The following is a 20990-nucleotide window of genomic DNA, read 5'->3' on the forward strand; positions in this document are numbered from 1 at the left end:
GAAAACATATCGAAGGTAATTTGTTTTTCTTGACTATCTATCTCTGCTCTTAACCCCTTCTGAAATGATACTGTTGTGCCAGGACATGATAAGTGTTTAATAGAATCTTCCATTAAAGTGCACAACATTAATACTGTAATAAGCAATCTCAATGCACGTAGAAAATCTAGGAAATACGGCATAAACTCCAATAATCTAATTAAAATTACTATTTTAGAGGAACAATGTATTAAAACTATAAAAACAGATCACAGATTAAACAAAAAATACACACTGAGCGGCGCTAATAAAAATATTTTAGTTCCTATTCCAAATATCAATAACGCACATAGTATTCATCTCTGCACCTCCGAAACATTAAATATGGCATTATTAAATGTTAGAGCTTTAATTAACAAAACGTTTTTTATCAATGATCTTATTAGTGATACAAAAATAGATTTTATTGCACTAAGTGAAACGTGGCTTAACTCAGACGGCGCGGCTGTTTTAATCGAATCTGCGCCTCCGGATTACAGTTTTACTCGAGCAGACCGCCAGGGAAAAAGGGGAGGCGGTTTGGTGAACATTTACTTGAGCCGGTTAAAATGTAAAGATGTCAGTTTTGGTAAGTTCAAGTCCTTTGAGTATCTCGCCGTTGTTATCCATGGAGATTCTCAAGTTCTAGTATTATCCGTGTATAGACCTCCAAAATTAACACTGTCTGTCTTGAGAGACGCTGTTATTTCTCCAAGATTATAAACAATGCTAGTAATCCCAGAGTCTTATTTTCTACGATTGATCGCCTACTAAACCCAGGTAACTCAAAGGAATGCTTACTAAGTACTTCCAGTAAAACGTGTGAGGCTATCGCTGTATTTTTCAATCAAAAAATTAGTGATATTAGAAATAACATAAAATATCTCCCCAACACTAAGGATCCTCCTAAACCCCAGCATCCTGTTATAAACAAATTAAACTCTTTCACTAGGATAGATTTACCTGATTTACAAAAAATAATATCTCAATTAAAATCCTCCACCTGCGTCCTTGACCCAATACCAACAAGGTTTTTCAAAGTATCAGGCGTGCTAATTGATAATATTCTGGACATAGTAAATTCGTCATTAGATATGGGGGTCTTCCCAGACTGTCTTAAGACTGCTGTAGTTAAACTCCTTCTTAAGAAACATAATCTTGACCCCTCAGCTCTTGAAAATTTTAGACCCATCTCTAACCTGCCTTTCTTAAGTAAAATTCTGGAGAAGGCAGCCATTATGCAGTTAAATGACCATCTCAATAAACATGCTATTCTTGATAAATTTCAGTCGGGTTTTAGAACAAATCACAGCACAGAAACTGCACTCGTTAAAGTAGTAAATGACTTGCGGGTAAATGCAGACAGAGGCCATTTATCTGTTCTCATCCTCTTAGATCTGAGTGCTGCATTTGACACCATTGATCACAACATTCTTAGAAATCGCCTTAGTCAATGGGTGGGCCTCTCTGGCAGTGTCTTAAATTGGTTTGAATCCTACCTGACAGGGAGAAAATATTTTGTTAGTTGTGGAAATTACAACTCGAAGACACATGATATCCGATATGGTGTTCCACAAGGCTCTATCCTGGGTCCGCTGCTCTTCTCAATCTACATGCTTCCATTAGGTCAGATTATCTCAGGGCACAACGTGAGCTACCACAGCTATGCTGATGACACACAGCTGTACTTATCAATAGCACCTGATGACCCTGATTCTCTTGATTCACTAACACAATGTCTGACTGGTATCTCAGAATAGATGAATTGTAACTTTCTCAAGTTAAATAAAGAGAAAACTGAAATCTTAGTGATTAGCAATAATGGATACAATGAGGCTATTAGAAATAAACTGGATACATTAGGATTAAAAGTCAAGACGGAGGTAAAAAGTTTAAGGGTAATTGTTGACTGTAATCTGAATTTTAAATCGCATATTAATCAGGTCACTAGGACAGCATTTTTTCACTTAAGAAACATAGCTAAAGTTAGACCTCTTTGATTGAAAGATGCTGAGAAAGTAGTTCACGCGTTTGTTTTCAGTCAACTAGATTACTGTAACGCACTCCTCTCAGGACTACCCAAAAAAGACATAAATCACTTGCAACGAGTGCAGAATGCAGCTGCTAGAATCCTAACTAGGAAAAGAAAATCTGAACACATTACTCCAGTTTTGATGTCACTACACTGGTTACCTGTGTCATTCAGAATTGACTTTAAAATTCTGCTTATGGTTTATAAAGCCTTAAATAATCTCACTCCATCTTATATATCGGAATGTCTGACACCTTATATTCCAAATCGTAACCTCAGATCCTCAAATGAGTGTCTCCTTAGAATTCCAAGAACAAAACTTAAAAGAAGTGGTGAGGCGGCCTTCTGCTGCTATGCACCTAAAATCTGGAATAGCCTGCCAATAGGAATTCGCCAGGCTAATACAGTGGAGCACTTTAAAACACTGCTGAAAACACATTACTTTAACATGGCCTTTCTATAACTTCAATTTAATTTAATTTAACTTAATCCTGATACTCTGTAGGTTCAATTTCCTAATAATAACTACTCATGGTGGCTTTAAAATCCGTACTGACCCCTACTCTCTTTTCTGTTTCTTTTTCCGGTTTCTTTGTGGTGGTGGCCTGCGCCACTTCCACCTACTCAAAGCCTCATGATGCTCCAGCAATGATGGATGGATTAAAAGACAGAACTCTACGTGACCATCATCATCATCAAGCCCTTCCGTGAGAACCCTAAATCCAAAGAGGATTGTTTCGTTTATGTTAGGTAGAATGCCCAGAGGGACTGGGCGGTCTCATGGTCTGGAATCCTACAGATTTTATTTTTTCTCCAGCCGTCTGGAGTTTTTTTTTTTCTGTCCCCCCTGGCCATTGGACCTTACTCTTATTCGATGTTAATTAATGTTGACTTATTTTGTTTTTCTAATTCTGTCTTTTATTTTTCTATTCTTTATTATGTAAAGCACTTTGAGCTACTGTTTGTATGAAAATGTGCTATATAAATAAATGTTGTTGCTGTATTTTTAATTTATTATTCATATGGAAGAGCAAAACCCCTTTTTCCGCAGCCATTCCTTCAGAGTCCTAATGGTCAACTCCCTTAGTTTATCCTTAATTAGTTATGTTTAAATACTAATTTTTTATTAAAAAAACATTGCAATTGCATTAGAGGTGTTGAAACCTGTATTCCTTAATTATTTACAGTATGTACACGTGCTAAATGGTATTAGAGAAACCTTTCTAATTGCATTAGCACGGTGAAACACACTATCCTTAATTAGTTATGTATAAGTGGCAAATGTTTATAAGAGAAACATTTGTAATTTCATTACCACTGCTGAAACCTGTTATTCTGTTCACTTCAGCTCATTGGATAGATAAAAACAAAGAGACACAGCAATATAATTGTGAATAAAACAAATGTCTCTATTATAAAAAAAATCCTGGAATGGAAAAGCAGGGTGACGAGACGTGATCTTCTCGGACGTTCTCGGAAGACACTTAAAAGACGTAATCAATACCAAATAAGAGCAGGCCAGCAAAACATTCAGTCATGTAAAGGCCCTCAGCACACACGGATCCTGTGCTCTCAGCACATATAAAGCAAAGAAGAAAGAGCAGCACGGAGAAAAGAGACCCAAAAGCGTTGGAGAGAAAAAGAGGCAGATAAGAGATTATGAAAGCAGAGGAATTCAAAAGGCTCAAACAAACGATGGTGCGATACACATGCAGAGAAAGGTAAAGAATATGAAAGCAGTAAAATTCGAAACTTTGTAGCCTCCCAGCCAGGTTGAAGCCTTTTTTGTTTTAAGTGACTGTTAAGTCCAATTAAGGGAGGGAGGGCGTAATACAGCACGGAAGACTGATAGCAGGGTATTGATTGATGCGGTTGGGGGGGGAGTCGAGACCCGGGGAATGAGGGGTTGGAGACAGTGCTAGAAAGCTATGTTTGGGGTTACGAAATCAGTGATTGTTCAAGTAAAACTTTTGTGACACTTTAATACGTCAGTCACTACAGTATCAAAAAAAAAGATAGAAAAGATTGCATTAGCACAAACAAAAGGAAATTAATCATCAGGACCAGATGTAATTGAAAAAATAGCAGGACAAAGTGAGGTCAGAAATAAAAGGCAAAGAACAGAAAACAAAGTCTTTTCGCCTTCGCATCATTCAATACCCAAAATGTAAATTTACACAATAATGGACCATACGCTATGAGAATCTGTTGTGCAGCAACAGTTAAGGCATCGACAAGTTTAATTTCAAAGAAACCACAGGGACACACATTAGAAGAAGTCGGATTATTTATTAGAGAAACAAAAACAATATTCACTCACGGGCAGTAATTGCATTGCAATTGCAGGGCATTGCATTGTCACAATGTGTCTCCAAAAACAGAATCAAAATTCAATGCAATCTTGAAGAAAAGGTAATTCCAAATATTGTTTTTAATGAAGCTTTAAAGTAAAAGTGCAAATAATGAAATTGAAACAATTCCAAAGAAAAAAAAAGCTTTTAAAATTGTATATCTGATTACCCGTGAGAGACACATTGACTTGCTCCCAGCTCTTAAAACAATGACAAACAGAACACGTAGCTCACAGCAGATAATCCGACCACTTCTCCTTGCTTGCGTTCAGCCACCCTAACCACTCTCTCTTCACAACGCGAGCAGCAGAGACACGAAGTGGCAAAAAGGACAGGGCTGTACAGGCTTTAAAATGATTGATGGGCAGTGCAACAGCAGCTGCCCCCCCTTCACAACGAGAGCAGCATTATATGTCCTGCAAGAAAGAGATTTAACTGCACCCAGGGCTGGAAATAAAGTATTGTTTTTACAACATCACGCGAGACAAGGCAGTGACCCATAATTTAAAACAAGTCCATGGACTTCTAGCATTTGTTGGATTGGTGTTGTTAGACACACATCATGTGCTCCCAGCTCTTAAAACAATGACAAGCAAAACACGCAGCTTACCAGCAGCAGAAAGCCAGCAGATGATCCAACCATTTCTCCTTAGCGTGTGTTTAGCCACCCTAGCCCATCCTTCACAACGCGAGTGGCAGAGACACGAAGTTGCAAAAGGACATCTGCTGTACAGGCTTTGAAATGAGCGGGCAGCGAGACAAGCAGAACACATAGCTCGCCAGCAGCAGAAAGACAGCAGATGATCCAACGGCATCTCCTTAGCGTGCGTTCAGCCACCCCCCCTTCACAACGCGGGCAGCGTTATACGTCTTGAAAGAAAGAGATGTAACCACACCCGGGGCTCGAAATAAAGCACAAGTATTGTTTTTACAAAAGTTTTTAAAGTAAAAGTGAAAATAATGCATATGTAACAATTCCCATTAAAATAACAATCTCTTTAAATTTTATTTCCAGTAAACCAAACACGGGGGTGGGCGAGTCAAGTGAGCAGGGGGCAGAGCCCCCTAATTAATCTTTAAGGATATTACTCAAATATCACTCTACTTGTAATCAAATTAAACAGGCAATACTCTCAATGTTTAATTAAGAACATGAAAACAACAAAGACTTAAAAAATCGTCTTTATGAGCACAATACAAGCTTTTAATTTGATGTCAATGCAGAAGAAAGATGGAGAAAGAAACTATTTTAAGGTCAAATGTTTACAGAGCATTTTCAAAGAGCTCAAGGCTCTCATCTTTTCAGCTGTACAGTAATCCCTCCTCGATCGCGGGGGTTGCATTCCAGAACCCCTTGCGATAGATGAAAATCCGCGAAGTAGAAACCATATGTTTGTATGGTTATTTTTATAAATTTTAAGCCCTTAGAAACTCTCCCACACTGTTAACATTATTAGAGCCCTCTAGACATGAAATAACACCCTTTAGTCAAAAGTTTAAACTGTGCTCCATGACAAGACATTTGACAGTTCTTTCTCACAATTAAAAGAATGCAAATAGATCTTTTCTTCAAAGGCGCGCCGTCAGGAGCAGAGAATGTCACAGAGAGAGAGAGAGATAAAAGCAAACAATCAAAAAATCAATACGTGCTTTTAAGTATGCCGAAGCACCGCAATAAAGCGGCATTTTTTAGAGGAGTGTCCGTATCCTCTAGGCAAACAGCCTCTGTGCAAACAGACCCTTTGCTCACACTCCCTCCGTCAGGCAGAGAGAACGTCAGAGAGGGTGAGAGAGAGAAAAGCAAACAATCAAGCACCGTGCGGGAAGCATATCTTATAGCATTGAGGAGTTTTAGTTAATATGTAATACATGCTCTGATTGGGTAGCTTCTAAGCCATCCGCCAATAGCGTCCCTTGTATGAAATCAACTGGGCAAACAAACTGAGGAAGCATGTAACCTAAATTAAAAGACCCATTGTCCGCAGAAATCCGCCAACCAGCGAAAAATCCGTGATATATATTTAGATATGCTTACATTTAAAATTCGCAATAGAGTGAAGTCGCGAAAGTCGAAGCGCGATATAGCGAGGGATTACTGTATAGTGAAGTACTTAAGGCCTCGAATCTTAAAGTACAAGGCTGCCAGTTCAGTCCCCACCTCTGCCTCACGTAACTCAGCAGTGCTTCAAATGTAAAATCTACACGTCAACATGTATGTGTGCTAATTTTGTAAGTTGTAATACCAAAGGACCCTAGCTAGACCAACTGCCAAAACTGTGTACTCATCAACGATGCTAAAATTCAGAGCCAAAAGCAGGTAAAAATGAGAAGAGAAAACAAAAATTTGAAAATGAATATTTTGAACTCAGAGGGGATCAAGTAAGTGTCCTTTACAACTGGCTAAATGACATAAAGTGTTTCACAGTGTTTATGTTGACTGATTTCCCATCATTCAAAAGAGATGATTTGGAAAGAAAGCTGGTGAAAATAATAATATAAAGTTTTATACAATTGAGTGTGGCTTGGCAGTAAGAAAGTTCCAGGATTCAAGAACAAGAGAAGAACATGAAAATTCAGATTTTCACTGTCTCGTAGCCACACAAGCAGGTCTATGCCCACTTTTTGTGTCCTAACACAATTTCTCTACGCACAAACACAATGACTCTGTCAGCACTTTTCTGGAAGCCTTACCACTGACATCTTACATCTTGTTTTACACAACAATATTTCTGTATCATCATATTACAGCACTAAAGTTGAAGCCTTCACCATGTAAAATGCATAAGCACTGAGCGCTTACAGAACAGTAGGCATCTGTGGAAATTTACAATGCCAGCATTTTTGTGACAGGCCAGTTCTGAGGTAAAAAAAAAAAAACTGGCAAACCTACATTATTACTCTAGACTGTATTTAGATAATGAAGCAAGATGATGCCAACATATGAGCTGAGGAACACGCAGCATCTCAAAGAGGAATGCGCTAACCTATCAATTTTCTTATCAACATTAAGATCAGGATGATAGAGAGTGGCAGGATGCAATCATGGACAGTTGGATACGTAGTCCATTCACAGGGCATACTCACTTTCACGAGAACTCTTTAATAATAATAATATAATTCTTTGCATTTATATAGCACTTTTCTGACTACTCAAAGTGCTCAGCAATTGCAGGTTAAGGGCCTTGCTCAAGGGCCCAACAGAGCAGAGTCCCTTTTGGCATTTACGGGATTCTAACCGGCAACCTTCCAATTGCCAGTGCAGATCCCTAACCTCAGAGCCACCACTCCGCCAAAAGACAAAGCAGTCCACCTAAACTCTGTAGGATGTAGGAGGAAATCTCTCAAAAATGCAAGGAGAACATGCAAAGTCCATGACACAGCTCTGTGGAGCATTAACAACAACAATTTATTTCTTGTAATTCTTCAATGGGCTTTAACGGGCCCTGTTTTCTCACAGGTCCCTAGCCCTGACTCTCTAATTGGTCCATCAGAAACTCCCCAAAAAAAACTTGTAGGCAAAAATATGGAAGAAGTCGTGAGACGAATAGATCAGAGAGAGACTCCCCCTTCCAGTATGTGCAATGGGTAAGAAAAAATGGAGTAACTACACAAAACAGGACACAAGTAATCCTCTTCACAGAGCTAGATGGCCAACCTATCATTTTCTTCATTGCTACCTCAGTAGCCCTTTCCACTGCATCACCAAACCAACAACACACGACTGACAAATTGAATCCACTCAAACACAACACAAAGAGATTACGGAAAGGCTCTTAAATCACATGACACCAAATTGAATATTGCCACCAGATTTTTTCAGAAATACTACATAAGTTGTTGATGAGGACGATGAAGAAACTGAAGCACGTAAAGGATAAACCAAAGAAACGGGGACAAAGGCAAGCAGGTGACTGTGACCACTATCCAGTACTATCCAGTGCTTATTTGTACTGACTAGGGATGACGTCAGTATTTTTTATGTAATGAACGGGACAAAGACATGGTCGATTAGATTGATTTTTTAACATTTTTGATATACTTATTTAAATCCTGAGGTGAAGCTGTCTTTTTGCAAGACCTTTGGAGGTCAGAGCTCTGCTATTGTACATTACCCCTGGAGTAATTTTCAGGTTAAAGGCCCTGCACAAGGGCCTGGGATTTAAACGACAACCTTCCAGATACCAACGGAGATCCTTAACCTCAGAGCCACCACTCCACATAGTCAAAACAGTAAAGCAAACAAGGCATACAAAATCACAATGTGTTTTTATTCAAATCTCTATTATAAAAGAAAATCTTGAGACGAGACTATTGCCAAGAGATTTTTTCAAGTCCCGTCCTCTTCTTAACCATTTTCAAACACGCCCATGGTCCACCCACCTCTCATTCGCGTGAACAGCTTTTGTCAAACACAGTTCCTGCGATCTTTGCTCTTATAAATTTTTGTGTTCCTCACTTTTAAGTTCCTAATAAAAGAAGACTTATTATGTCCAAATCTTATTGAAGAATTTCATCCCGAAGGTTTTTCAACAGAAGAAATGAGTACACGGGCATTCCTAGCACCGAGAAACGATGAAGTCAAGCGAATTAATGCGAAAATTGTCAATCGGTTACACAGCAAATTGGTTAAATGCATATCAATAGACTGCTGTCGAACAATTCTGACATGTAAAATTTTAGCATGCGACAAGAAAGGTAATGTAGAACATCTTCTGCAGATAACATTAGACACCAAAGGAGATCTTGATATGCCATTCATATTAAAACGTTAACAGTTTCCTGTTACAATATCTTTTGCTATGACGATTAACAAATCACAGGGACAAACATTCGAAAGTCAGATTATTTATTAAAGAGAAAGAAACGAAATTCACTCATGGGCAGTTATATATTGCATTGTCACGATGTAAGTCCAAACACAGAATCAAAATTGACGAAACGTTAATTCAAAAAATTGTTTTTACTGAAGTTTTACAGCAAAAAATTTAAGTTTAAAAAGTATTTGCGTGTTAATTTCAAAGCCAAACAGAATGAAAACATATAATGCAACAAATACCTCTAACACAACATGAAACATACTTTTCTTAAAATTTATTACGGTTTACTCTCTTTTTACTATGGTTAATTACTCACTGTAATGTAAAATAGTTGGTTATATTATGCATATGTAACAATTCCCATGAAAATAACAATCTGTTTAAATTGTACATCCCCATACGTGAGCGGCAGATCCCAAAGTGGCTAGCGCGTTGAGCCCACCCACTCGCTGGCGAGTGAAGCGAGCAGAGGGCAGAGCCTCCAGTCTCAGAAAGAGAAGAAACTCTCATGGTGACCTTTATACCACTGCACATGATGATGTCACTAATTCTCAAAAGGATTATGGGAAATTGCCACAGTGACAGAGAATGCCAACCTCTGAAAATAATGATGTCCAATAACAAAACAAAATAGTTGTGAAAATGATATAAAGTATTAGATCACTGAACTGGATGCAGAATTGGATTCCTTGAGCTGAGAAATTCCATAAACAAAACGGTTTCAATTTTTACACAGAAGTAAAATCATAGGAAAAAATAAAGGAGATTGCGAATCATAACAATTTTGTTGTGTATGTTTATGTTTTCTTATGGAATAGATAACATAATAATCATGATAAGGCAAGCAGGAACAGAGAACGTTATAGGATACTAATGATGTACTCATGTTGTGACATTTTTAAACACTCAGCTATCCAACTGTGCAAGAGCAAAACAAATTATGAACAATTGTGAATGTATTGTGAATGTCATTGACAGTTACTCTGTCTGACCAGTCTCCTACTCATCACAATGAAGTCAAAAAGAAATAATTTTCTGTGTATGCAAAAGTCAATAACCAATGAGCACTCATTTAGAAGTACAATGCATAAAAAGCAGCAACGAGCAATAAGGAGAGTGGGTGTATTGAGCCTCACAAACAGAAGAGAGTCTCGCCTGTCTGATGTCTCATGTTTTATGAAGCACTTTTTCTTCTTCTTCTTTTGGCTGCTCCCATAGGGATAGCCAAAGCGGATCATCTTTTTCCATATCTTCCTGTCCTCTATATCTTGCTCTGTTATTCCCATCACCTGCATGTCCTCTCTCACCACACCAATAAACCTTCTTTTTGGCCTTCCTCTTTTTCTCTTCCCTGGCAGCTCTATCCTTAGCATCCTTCTCCCAATATACTCAGTATCTCTCCTCTGCACATGTCCAAATCAACGCAATCTCGCCTCTCTGACTTTGTCTCCCAACCGTCCAACCTGAGCCGACCCTCTTATGTACTCATTTCTAATCTTATCCATCCTCGTCACACCCAATGCAAATCTTGGCATCTTTAACTCTGCTATTTCCAGCTCTGTCTCCTGTTTTTTGGTCAGTGCCACCGTCTCCAGCCTATATAACATAGCTGGACTTGCTACCATCCTATACACCTTCCCTCTTACTCTTGCTGATACCCATCTGCCACAAATCACTCCTGTCACTGTTCTCCACCCATTCCACCCTGCCTGCACTCTCTTTTTCATCTCTCTTCCACAATCCCCATTACTCTGTGCTGTTGATCTCAAGTATTTAAACTCATCCACCTTCGTCAGCTCTACTCCCTGCATCCTCACCACTCCTCTGACCTCCCTCTCATTCACACATGTATTCTGTCTTGGTCGTACTGACCTTCATTCCTCTCCTCTCTAGAGCATATCTCCACCCTCTCCAGGGTCTCCTCAACCTGCTCCCTACTCTGATCACAATGCCATCCTGTCTAATCTCGTTTGTCAACCTGTCCATCACTATTGCAAATAAGAAAGGGCTCAGATCCGATCCCTGATGTAATCTCACCTCCACTTTGAATGCATCCATCACTCCTACCGCAGACCTCATCACTGTCACACTTCCCACTCTTACATACTTCTCTGCCACTCCCGACTTCCTCATACAATACCACAGCTCCTCTCGAGGCACCCTGTCATATGCTTTCTCCAGATTCATAAAGATACAATGCAACTCCTTCTGGCCTTCTCTAATCTTCTCCATCAACACCCTCAGAGCAAACATCACATCTGTGGTGCTGTTTCTTGGCATGAAACCATACTGCTGCTCACTAATCATCACCTCACTTCTTAACCGAGCTTTCACTACTCTTTCCCATAACTTCATGCTGCGGCTCATCAATTTTATCCCTCTGTAGTTACTAAAGCTCTGCTCATTCCTCTTATTCTTAACAATCTTTCCATGATTGCATTAAACAATCTGGTTAAAAACTCCACTGCCATCTCTCCTAAACACCTCAATGCTTCCACAGGTATGTCATCTGGACCAACAGCTGCAACCCAACCACAGGGATGCATAATCCAAGCTTGGATGAATTGGGAGGGTTACGTCAGGAAGGGCATCCGGTGGAAACTTTTACCAGATCAATATGCAGACAAAATTTTATGAAGCACAACAGAATATAAATAAATAAATAAATAAACAAAGAAATAAATAAATGGTGAAGATCATGGCTGAACTTGCTGTATCTGGAAAGCATTCTTCTAGAACCAGCTCTGTCAGGCAGCACATTATTGGCTGTCAGAAACACAGGTGAGCTTGCAATATTTTAGAAATGTGAAACTGTGCTTGAAAGCTGTCACTGGGTTGTTTAATTTGTCATCCCCTGAAATGCCTAGTTGTGTCATCTGACATCCTCAGACAACAAGATCAGAAACTTTGGTCTTCTAGTTTGACATCCCCCCCAACAAGAAGTCATGTCATATGAAGCCAGTTTATGGAACTTTTTAATGTAATCAGTTTGATTGTAGAATACAAAAGACAAGTGATGGAAATTTGAAAGGAACTCCAAATCTGTTATTATGCTTCAAGACAATAAAAAAATATAAAACATAAGCATAAGTATAAGACCTCTGCCTGAAGTCACACCGATTTAAGCCCCCCTTGCAGATTAGCAGCTGGCCCATTGGTATGGGGATGGGAGTTCTTCTATCGCTTTCCATATAAGAAAGCTTGTTTACGTCTTTGTCTTCCTTTGTTAGTGGATCTACATACTGAATTCCCGGAATGGAACAATAAAAAACAGACAGAAGTAAAAATGTCTGGGACAATAATTTTTCTATGATAAAAGATAACATTTGAGTAATGCAATTGAGATTACATTTTCTCTTGAAGTCTGCATGAGTTTTAATCTAATTACTCTGATTATACTTTGGCATCTCCAAAGAAATGCATGTTAAATTAATTGGTGACGGTACTGGTGGGTGTGTGCAAGAGTGGGTATAGCAATTGACTGGCAGCCCTATCCTTATGCCCAATGGTACAAGGATAAATTCAAGTCCCTGGTGACCCTCCATTTTAATCAACTGGGACTGATTTTATGCTATGGAGTTAAAATCACTCCATTCATCATTTTCCATTTTTATGTATTACTTGTAAGTAAGATTTTCGATGTACCTTTTAAAAAGGGTAAATAAAAGTTGATCTTGAAATTGCAGTCAAAGTAAATTTTCCAGAAAAGCCAATATGGGTGATCCTGGCAGTAGCACACTTTTAATGGACTCAGCAGGCTTGACAGAAGTGACTGGAGGGTCTTGTGCATTAATGCCGGGGCTTACACGCTAACTAGTTAGAAATCAGGTATACTCTTATATGGTATTATAACCTCATTAGCTCTGTTAAATGCTTATAATGGTACAATATACTGTAATGATTATTGATTGACTGACTGAAGGTGCTGCACTACTATTTAATGTTATGGCACCAACCCCTTGAAACTCTACCATTTTGTCTATTAAACTCTTTTATTCCCAGCTTTCACAATAAATCTGTAAGACTCTCTGCTCCTACTTTTAGGTTCATTTCCGAGAGATTTCTGTTAACAGATGACACCCTATTTAGCGCTGCAGTTACTTCTTTCCCCGATTTCTTTTCATCAGTGTCTGACACACCACGACTGACGCTGCTAACAAGTACATGTTGTTTTCTCTGTTGCAGTCCTTCATGGATTCAAAGGTGTGTGGCAATACTCACATAACAATTTACACATCGGCAGGGGTGGTGGTGGGGGGGTTATGTCACAGTTAGAATGGGTGGGACTCATTATTCTTTTTTTTTAAATCTCTTCCTATGTGTGCCGGAGCCTGCAAGATTTTTCTGGGTGATTTAATGTGACACGAGGAAGGTGAGCTGTAAAGATTAAATGTGGGGATGGTTTGCATAGAAGGCCATAGTTAAGTTCCCATTTTGAAGTTTCACTCAGTAATTTTGTGAGCTTCCTTACTTAGGATTATGAGGAGGCAGCACTTAGCCAGCCAGAAACGGTTGAAATAAAATTGGGATGGGATGGCACTGCATGATAGGTGCTCTAATATATACAAAACTGTACATAAAAATGGTGAGATAATACAGAATGACCAAAGGACCCATGACCATGATCATGCCCAAACAACTCCTCTAGATGTTCTGTATATATGCAGAAATTGAAAGGGCATGTAAACAGTATGCAGATACACAGATAGAGAGAACAGAATAGTACTGTAGATAGATAGATAGATAGATATGAAGGGCACTATATGATAGATAGATAGATAGATAGATAGATAGATAGATAGATAGATAGATATAGGGTGGTCCAGATCTAATGATGCAATTTTCATTACGCTATAACTTATTAAGTTTATTACATAGAAAATCACCCAAAAAATCCCGGACCATCAAGAAGTGTGCGAACTGACGACATGAAGAATCGTCTTCGCGCTGAACTGGAATCGTCCCCGCATAAATCAAAGTCATCCAGACAATCTGGATCTGCATAATTAGATCTGGACCACCTTGTAGATAGATAGCACAGAGATATCCTTTTAAAAATCTTATTCAGAGTGCTCTGCATCAAAGACTGGGCCAAAGGTTCAAATTCCAACAGGACAATGACCCTGAGCACAAAGCAAACATAACAAAGTAGTGGCTTAGGGACAACTCTGTGAATGTCCTTGAGTGGGCCAATCAGAGCTCAGACTTGAACGCAATCAAACCTGGGTTGCAGCTGTGCCTCGGATTCTGACAGGGCAAACTGGGACTTGGAGTTCAGGACAGCCCTGTTGTGTTATGTGGGTGCTGCCAGGGGGAGCTGCAGAGCCATACTTTGTCGGGCTTCTGCCACGCCTGGGTGTGCTACTGGGCCTCGCTAATGAGCCAACTGGAGTGCTTCCAGGTGCAGCAAAAAAGAAGTCAGCTGCCACTGCTCGGGGAGGCAGAGTTGGGAGAGACAGGATGGCGCTTGCCCGAGGGAAAATGGAGGTGGAAGGAAGGAAAAGAAAGAAGAAGAAGAAAAGAAATTGCTGTGTGCTTAATACTGTGCTGTATACTGTGGTGGGGTACAAAAAAAGCGTTTTGCATGCCTTAATTAAAGCACTTGTGGTCCAGGGTGTTACAAAGGGATTCATTTATTAATGATTTTAATGGCATTAAACCTTTACCCAATGGCTTTTAGGTAATGCATCTCACATGAGCATGTGCAGTCTGTGATCTCAGAACAAACAGGGGGGAGAATGTAACATTGGACAGAAATATTTTCTGCAAAGAACACTAAAAGAGATAAATACAGTATATACAAAGCACTAAATAGAATAAAAGACAATAAACCAGAGCAAAATACTAAATTAAATACTAAAAGAAAAGCCTGTACAAATACGATAATTTGTAATATAACACACACACACACACACACACAAATTATCTTGAAAATCTGGACAGAGAGGTAAAGTGAAAGAAGGGTCAGAATGTCAGGTTAAATCAGATGCCTTCCTGAACAGATGAGTTTTAAGTTGTTTTTTAAAAGAATGAATGGAGTCAGCTGATCTCACTAATTTTGGAAAGTCGCTTCAAAGTCTGGGCACTACAGAGCTAAAGGCCTCGCTGTCACCCATCGCGTGTAGGTTAGTGTGGGGCACGACAAGATTGCCAGAATCAGAGGAGCTTAGTGGGTGAACAGGAGCCTAGTGATGGTTACTGATGTAGTTTGGTGTGAGGCCCTTTAAAGTTTTGTAGGTTATTAACAGAATTTTATATTTGATCCTGTAAGACACAAGGAGCCAGTGGAGGCAAAGCAGGTTTGCTGTTGTGTGCTCGATTATGTGTTGCTGGTTCGTGTAAGGACTCTTGTTGCAGAGTTTTGAATGAACTGGAGCTGTGATATATGATTAGAAGTGGCAGTTTTTTAATAGTAAGGTGCAAGTTTACTTAGAGGGGCTTGGAGTTGCGCTAATTGCGAGGAGTAAGACACATTCTGGTAGTACTGTCACACGTGTAACAAGCTTTCTTGGGTAGTTAAGCACAGATCAGCTCAGTTTTAAAAGGTGCACCTGAGTAAAGGGAGGAGAATTTGAAAGAGACAAAGAGAGAGAGAGTGTGTGGAGAAATAGGAGTGGAATTGATCAATCAATCGATCAATCGAAGAATAGAGAGACATGGAAGAAGAGAGAAAAGACAGATGGGTGAAAGCATGCCAGTGGAAGAATGAACAACATAATAATATGGATGGGCCTTCAATAAGAGCAAGGTCATACGTAGCCTTCTGCAGTGAGGAGCAGGGATGATGGGTGGCTAGTGCACTATTCGCGGGTACTGACCATCAAGGAGGTGTAGAGCAACTGCCCAGGAGTCCGAGTCTGATGGTGATGCCTACAGTAGACTAGAGACGCAGTGCAGGGAAGGCATGAGGATGCCTGAGGAGAATCGTGAATTTGGAAAATGAAAGTGAAGCTGGCGTAAGGAAGGAAAAGATGAGGTGAGCATGAGTCACTAGAGCAGTAATTCTTAACTTTTTTTGAGTCACGGACCTCTTTAAGAATCTGATGAAAGCTATGGACCCCCTTCCCCAGAAATATTCACATAAACACAACTCTGCATGCAATGAATATAATGTACTTTATTTATTGAGATTTGATTTTCTCATACATATATGATATACACAAAGTTTTATTAAACTTTAAAGTAAATAATCTAAAAAAAAAATACTCCTTTTTATTCAGAAAGTAATGGTCACTCATTCTAATTATGAAATACAAATTCAAACAGATCTACTACTACAACGTTTTCTACTACCATTACTACTACTGCATCTACTTTAAATCAATAGTACTGGGCTGTATAGTGAATATAAATGGTAATTTTTATCTGACCCTCACGGACCCCCTGAAAGCCATCCATGGACCCCCTAGGGGCCCACTAATCTCAGGTTAAGAACCCCTGCACTAGAGTATTCATCGAGGGAGTGATAACATTGTAACAGGGTCTCACCCACAGACAGAGGGCCAAGAAGTTTGCTGGTTTGGGGCAGGATGACTGGAACATTTCCTGTAGTATTTTTGTATTGCTTTTACAAATGGACATCCTGATATCTTTTGTTTTTGAGAAAGTATTTATTTATTTATTGATTTTGGATTTTTCCATTTACACTTTTGCGCAATGACTCTGTTGGTAATAAACTGTTGCACTTATTTGCACACTTTAATCTTGCTAAGGTCTCCTCACTTGCCATAGTCCATCCGTGGTTTACAAACTGCAAGATGCCCATCTAGAGGATGGAATCTTTGGCCAAGACTTGGGGCTTTGCACAATCACTAAGTAAATGACTGTGAGGTGTGCAGCAGAGAGCTGAAAGAGAATAAAGGGTGCTAAGCGCTAAGTGTGAAAGGATCAGTTGTGAAGCGATCGCTCATCACTTGGGGAAGTATTTGTTATGTGTGAAGCAAATAAATCTAAACACCAGGAAGACAGCACTCACTAAGAAAAGCAGTCTCGAAATGTAATGAGCTACGGAAGGATCCACTGTTCAGCCTCAAAATAAATAGACTAAGTGTGGTAATTCGCTGTGACATCTTGGGGGTCCACCAACTAAACACAAGGCATACAGGAGAGCCGACATCTTCCGGACAGAGGAATGGTTGATTTAAAATTGTTTGGAGACCTTTTTAAATTCCTTCCTAGGCTATTAGGCATCTATTGTATAAGCTTTCTTCTGAAGTTCTCAGAGAGCTCTGTCAGTCTGGGCATGGTGATAACACACATTTTAACAATAACCTAAATATCCATCCATCCATTATCCAACCCGCTGTATCCTAACTACAGGGTCATGTGGGTCTGCTGGAGCCAATCTCAGCCAACACAGGGCGCAAGGCAGGAAACAATCCCCGGGCAGAGCGCCAGCCCACCACAGGGCACACACACACACTGGGGACAATTTAGAATCGCCAATGCACCTAACCTGCATGTCTTTGGACTGTGTGAGGAAACTGGAGTAACCGGAGGAAACCCACACAGACACGGGGAGAACATGCAAACTCCACGCAGGGAGGACCCAGGGAAGTAAACTCGGGTCTCCTAACTGCAAGGCAGCAGTGCTGCTACTGCGCCACCGTGCCGCCCATAACCTAAATATCTAAGGGTTAAATAGGACATATTCACACAAAATCCTCTCTAATGATGTTTTTCAATTTTTCATTTCCTTTTGGAATTGTAATTCTTATCTTGCTGTATTCAAGACATTTTGAGCTACTAGCTTTGTATGAAAACAGGTTACAGAAATAAAACATGGAGAAAGAGAATCACTCCAAAGGTCATCAAGGACCAAGATGAGTGGAGTAAAACAGACATGATGGTAAACAAGCCAACCAGGATAAACCCAGAAAATGGGGATTAAACTGGCGGTGACAATGATGAGAATCCATAACAGAGAAATGTATGGATTTTGCCTGATCTTTCCTCTGGATGCAGAAATGTCCTCTTGGATCCCAAAGATGTGCAGGTTTGGCTAACTGGTGAAGATCACTTGAAATCAGCCCAACCTGTGTGAATGTGCCCAGTGATAGTCGTCTGCCCTGGGCATAGTTGCTTCCTTTCTTGGGCTGCATGCTGTAGCTCCTTCTGACCCATAATTAGATTAAGCATGTTACAAAATGAATGTATGGAAGGATACTTCTAGATTAAAATTATTGAGGTAATTTTTACTTTCTCGTATACGAAGTATAGGGAAGGTATTATAATTGCCCAAAGATGCGATTTTGAGATTTTGATGAGTCTCGACGTTTTAGACCTCTCTCAGTCCAAAAATACAATTTTTGCGATTTAGTCTGTGTGTCTGTCTGTCTGTGTGGGTGTTTGTGTGTGTGTGTGTGTGTGTGTAAGTAAACACAAGTACTCTTTCACTTAAATCAACCAAATTTTCCACACAAGTATTAGGTACAAAACATAGATTTTTATCAGCTTTTGGGCTATTTCTGCTAACTGGAAGTGGTACTTTACCTGAACACACACTCATTTTTTTTTTATTCAACTTTACTTTTATAATAATTGTTCAATATACTATTAATTTGATTTGATTTGTTGTTGATGGTTATTTAATGTACATAGTATAAAAATATAATCATTGTCTTGCAGTTTACTCCTCAAATATTCATCCCCATATCTGAGTATATGAGAAAGTCTAGGGGAGACCACTCCCGGTTTTTATATTCTAAAAGTGGTGCAGATTCCTTAGTAGAAATCCACATTTATTTCAACTCATTAACCATAAATGTCTGGTTTTTACAGTTCCAACTGAATGCTGCACTTAGCTTTAAAATCTCTGTTACTGCAACAAATACAATTAATAATGTAAAATTAGACAAGTGGTTACATCCAAGAAGAGAATTATTTCAAAAACCAACAATCAATATATAAAATGATGGAGAGTAGTGTCAATGTGTCACACACTATCTCGTGAGCTGCTTTGGTTAGAACCTTGATCTCGGTCTTAATTGAAAGCTTATGATATGATGGTAGTGAAGCAAAAAACGTGAAGTTCATGTCTTCCTTACAGTAAACATGCCGTGAAAAAGAACTGCAGTTGTAACATCTGCTGAGCATCAAGTCAAACACAGGAGGCACTTCAGTGAAAAACAAACAAGAAACAATAAGACGGAAACACACTGAGTACATAGCAAAGTGAGAGGAAAGCCCAAATATAGAACCGTTGAGCAGCTTGCTAATACTATGGCTCATCGACATACCAGACACATTCCACATCATACAGAATGCATGAACAACAACAGAGAAATGTATGCCAGTAAATAAGGATATCGTCAAATGCTTCCGGCTTTCACCCATATGCAAACATTGCTTTTGCATCCTCATATCAATGTTTGGTTGAAGACAAAGACCTTAGGAAAGTTAGATTGGTGATGTGGTTCACTGTGGAGCGGTATGTTTTTATTATGAAAAGATATGGAAACATTCAGCTTGCTCTATATCAACCACCAGAACCAAAAAACGATATTATAACATCTACAGGAATTGAAAGAAGAAACTATTTACAACATATAACATGTCAGTGGGAGCCTCTATTGCTAATTCCTCTGGACATGGTGCACACATTTTCACTTCCCTTTTATTTTGGGACCAGAGGTCCACGTGTTACACTAGTTTTGTATAAATATCAGTTGCAAATCCATACAGACAAAGCCATTGGGTGTCAATGTGTCGTTGTAACATCTATACAGACCTGTGTCTTGCTCGCAGAGCTGCTCACACGGCTCTGTTGTTCGTTGCCCACAAAGGTCCTGTACCCATGCCGATGAGGAGTTGGTTTGGTAATACAAGGTCAACTTTGCTGGATTCAACCAGTCAGACACATCCAGGTAGCTTCCCAAACTCACAACAAAACTACTTCCTGCAAAGGAAACAAGGAAAAGGATAAAAGTTAAGGATCGAGCATTATAAAAGTAAAGTGAGAGATTGTAAGAGCCAAATCCTTTAAGTTAATAATAATGATAAATGTGCTTTAGTTTTTCCTTAGGTTGAACTTGAAAATAATGTAGCTTGACAATAGATAATGAAACATTCCGTTCCACCCCATATAAGCTAAAGATGCTGGAATGTTCTTTGTTAGCTCTGTGTGACAACAGAATAGCCTTTCAGATTGAAGTTAGACAGCTAGAAAGAAACATGAACTGTTTGTCAGATAGGAGTTTTCTGATCGTTATGTACTTCAAACGTAGTCCTGAACCTTCACTGTCCAACTTGATACTCTTTCAAAGTCAACTGACCCCAACATCCTTAAATTATCCATCCATCCATCCATTATCCAACCTGCTGAATCTGAACACAGGGTCACGGGGGTCTGCTGGAGCCAATCCCAACCAACACAGGGCACAAGGCAGGAATCAATCCTGGGCAGGGTGCCAACCCACCTCAGGACACACACAAACACACCCACCAGGGCCAATTTAGATTCGCCAATCCACCTAACCAGCATGTCTTTGGACTGTGGGAGGAAACCGGAGCGCCCGGAGCAAACCCACACAGACATGGGGAGAACATGCAAACTCCACGCAGGGAGGACCCGGGAACCAAATCCGGGTCTCCTAACTGTGAGGCAGCAGCGCTACCACTTTGCAAAAATTCAATTCATCATTCTTAGAAACCACTATTTCCACTGCAAGATGGTTTTAATGCTTATTCAAGTATGATTGTTCACAACATAGCATTATTCTCAGTGATAAATTGTCTCTAATAAGGATAAAGTAATTCTTTAAAAGTGCATAT

General features: G+C 39.5%; 1 protein-coding gene across 2 annotated transcripts in view; it reads right to left on the reverse strand.

The window, feature by feature from the left end:
* The window catches only part of LOC120535132 (astrotactin-2-like), a 2291264-nt gene that overhangs the window by 1174306 nt on the left and 1095968 nt on the right, over positions 1-20990 (reverse strand). For both annotated transcript variants that reach the window (XM_039762741.1, XM_039762742.1), the window contains one exon: positions 19948-20115. In XM_039762741.1, coding sequence (XP_039618675.1) covers positions 19948-20115 — 168 coding nt within the window. The remainder of the gene's footprint in view (positions 1-19947; positions 20116-20990) is intronic.

The sequence above is a fragment of the Polypterus senegalus genome, chromosome 9 (assembly GCF_016835505.1).
Source record: "Polypterus senegalus isolate Bchr_013 chromosome 9, ASM1683550v1, whole genome shotgun sequence".
Taxonomy (NCBI): Eukaryota; Metazoa; Chordata; class Cladistia; order Polypteriformes; family Polypteridae; genus Polypterus; species Polypterus senegalus.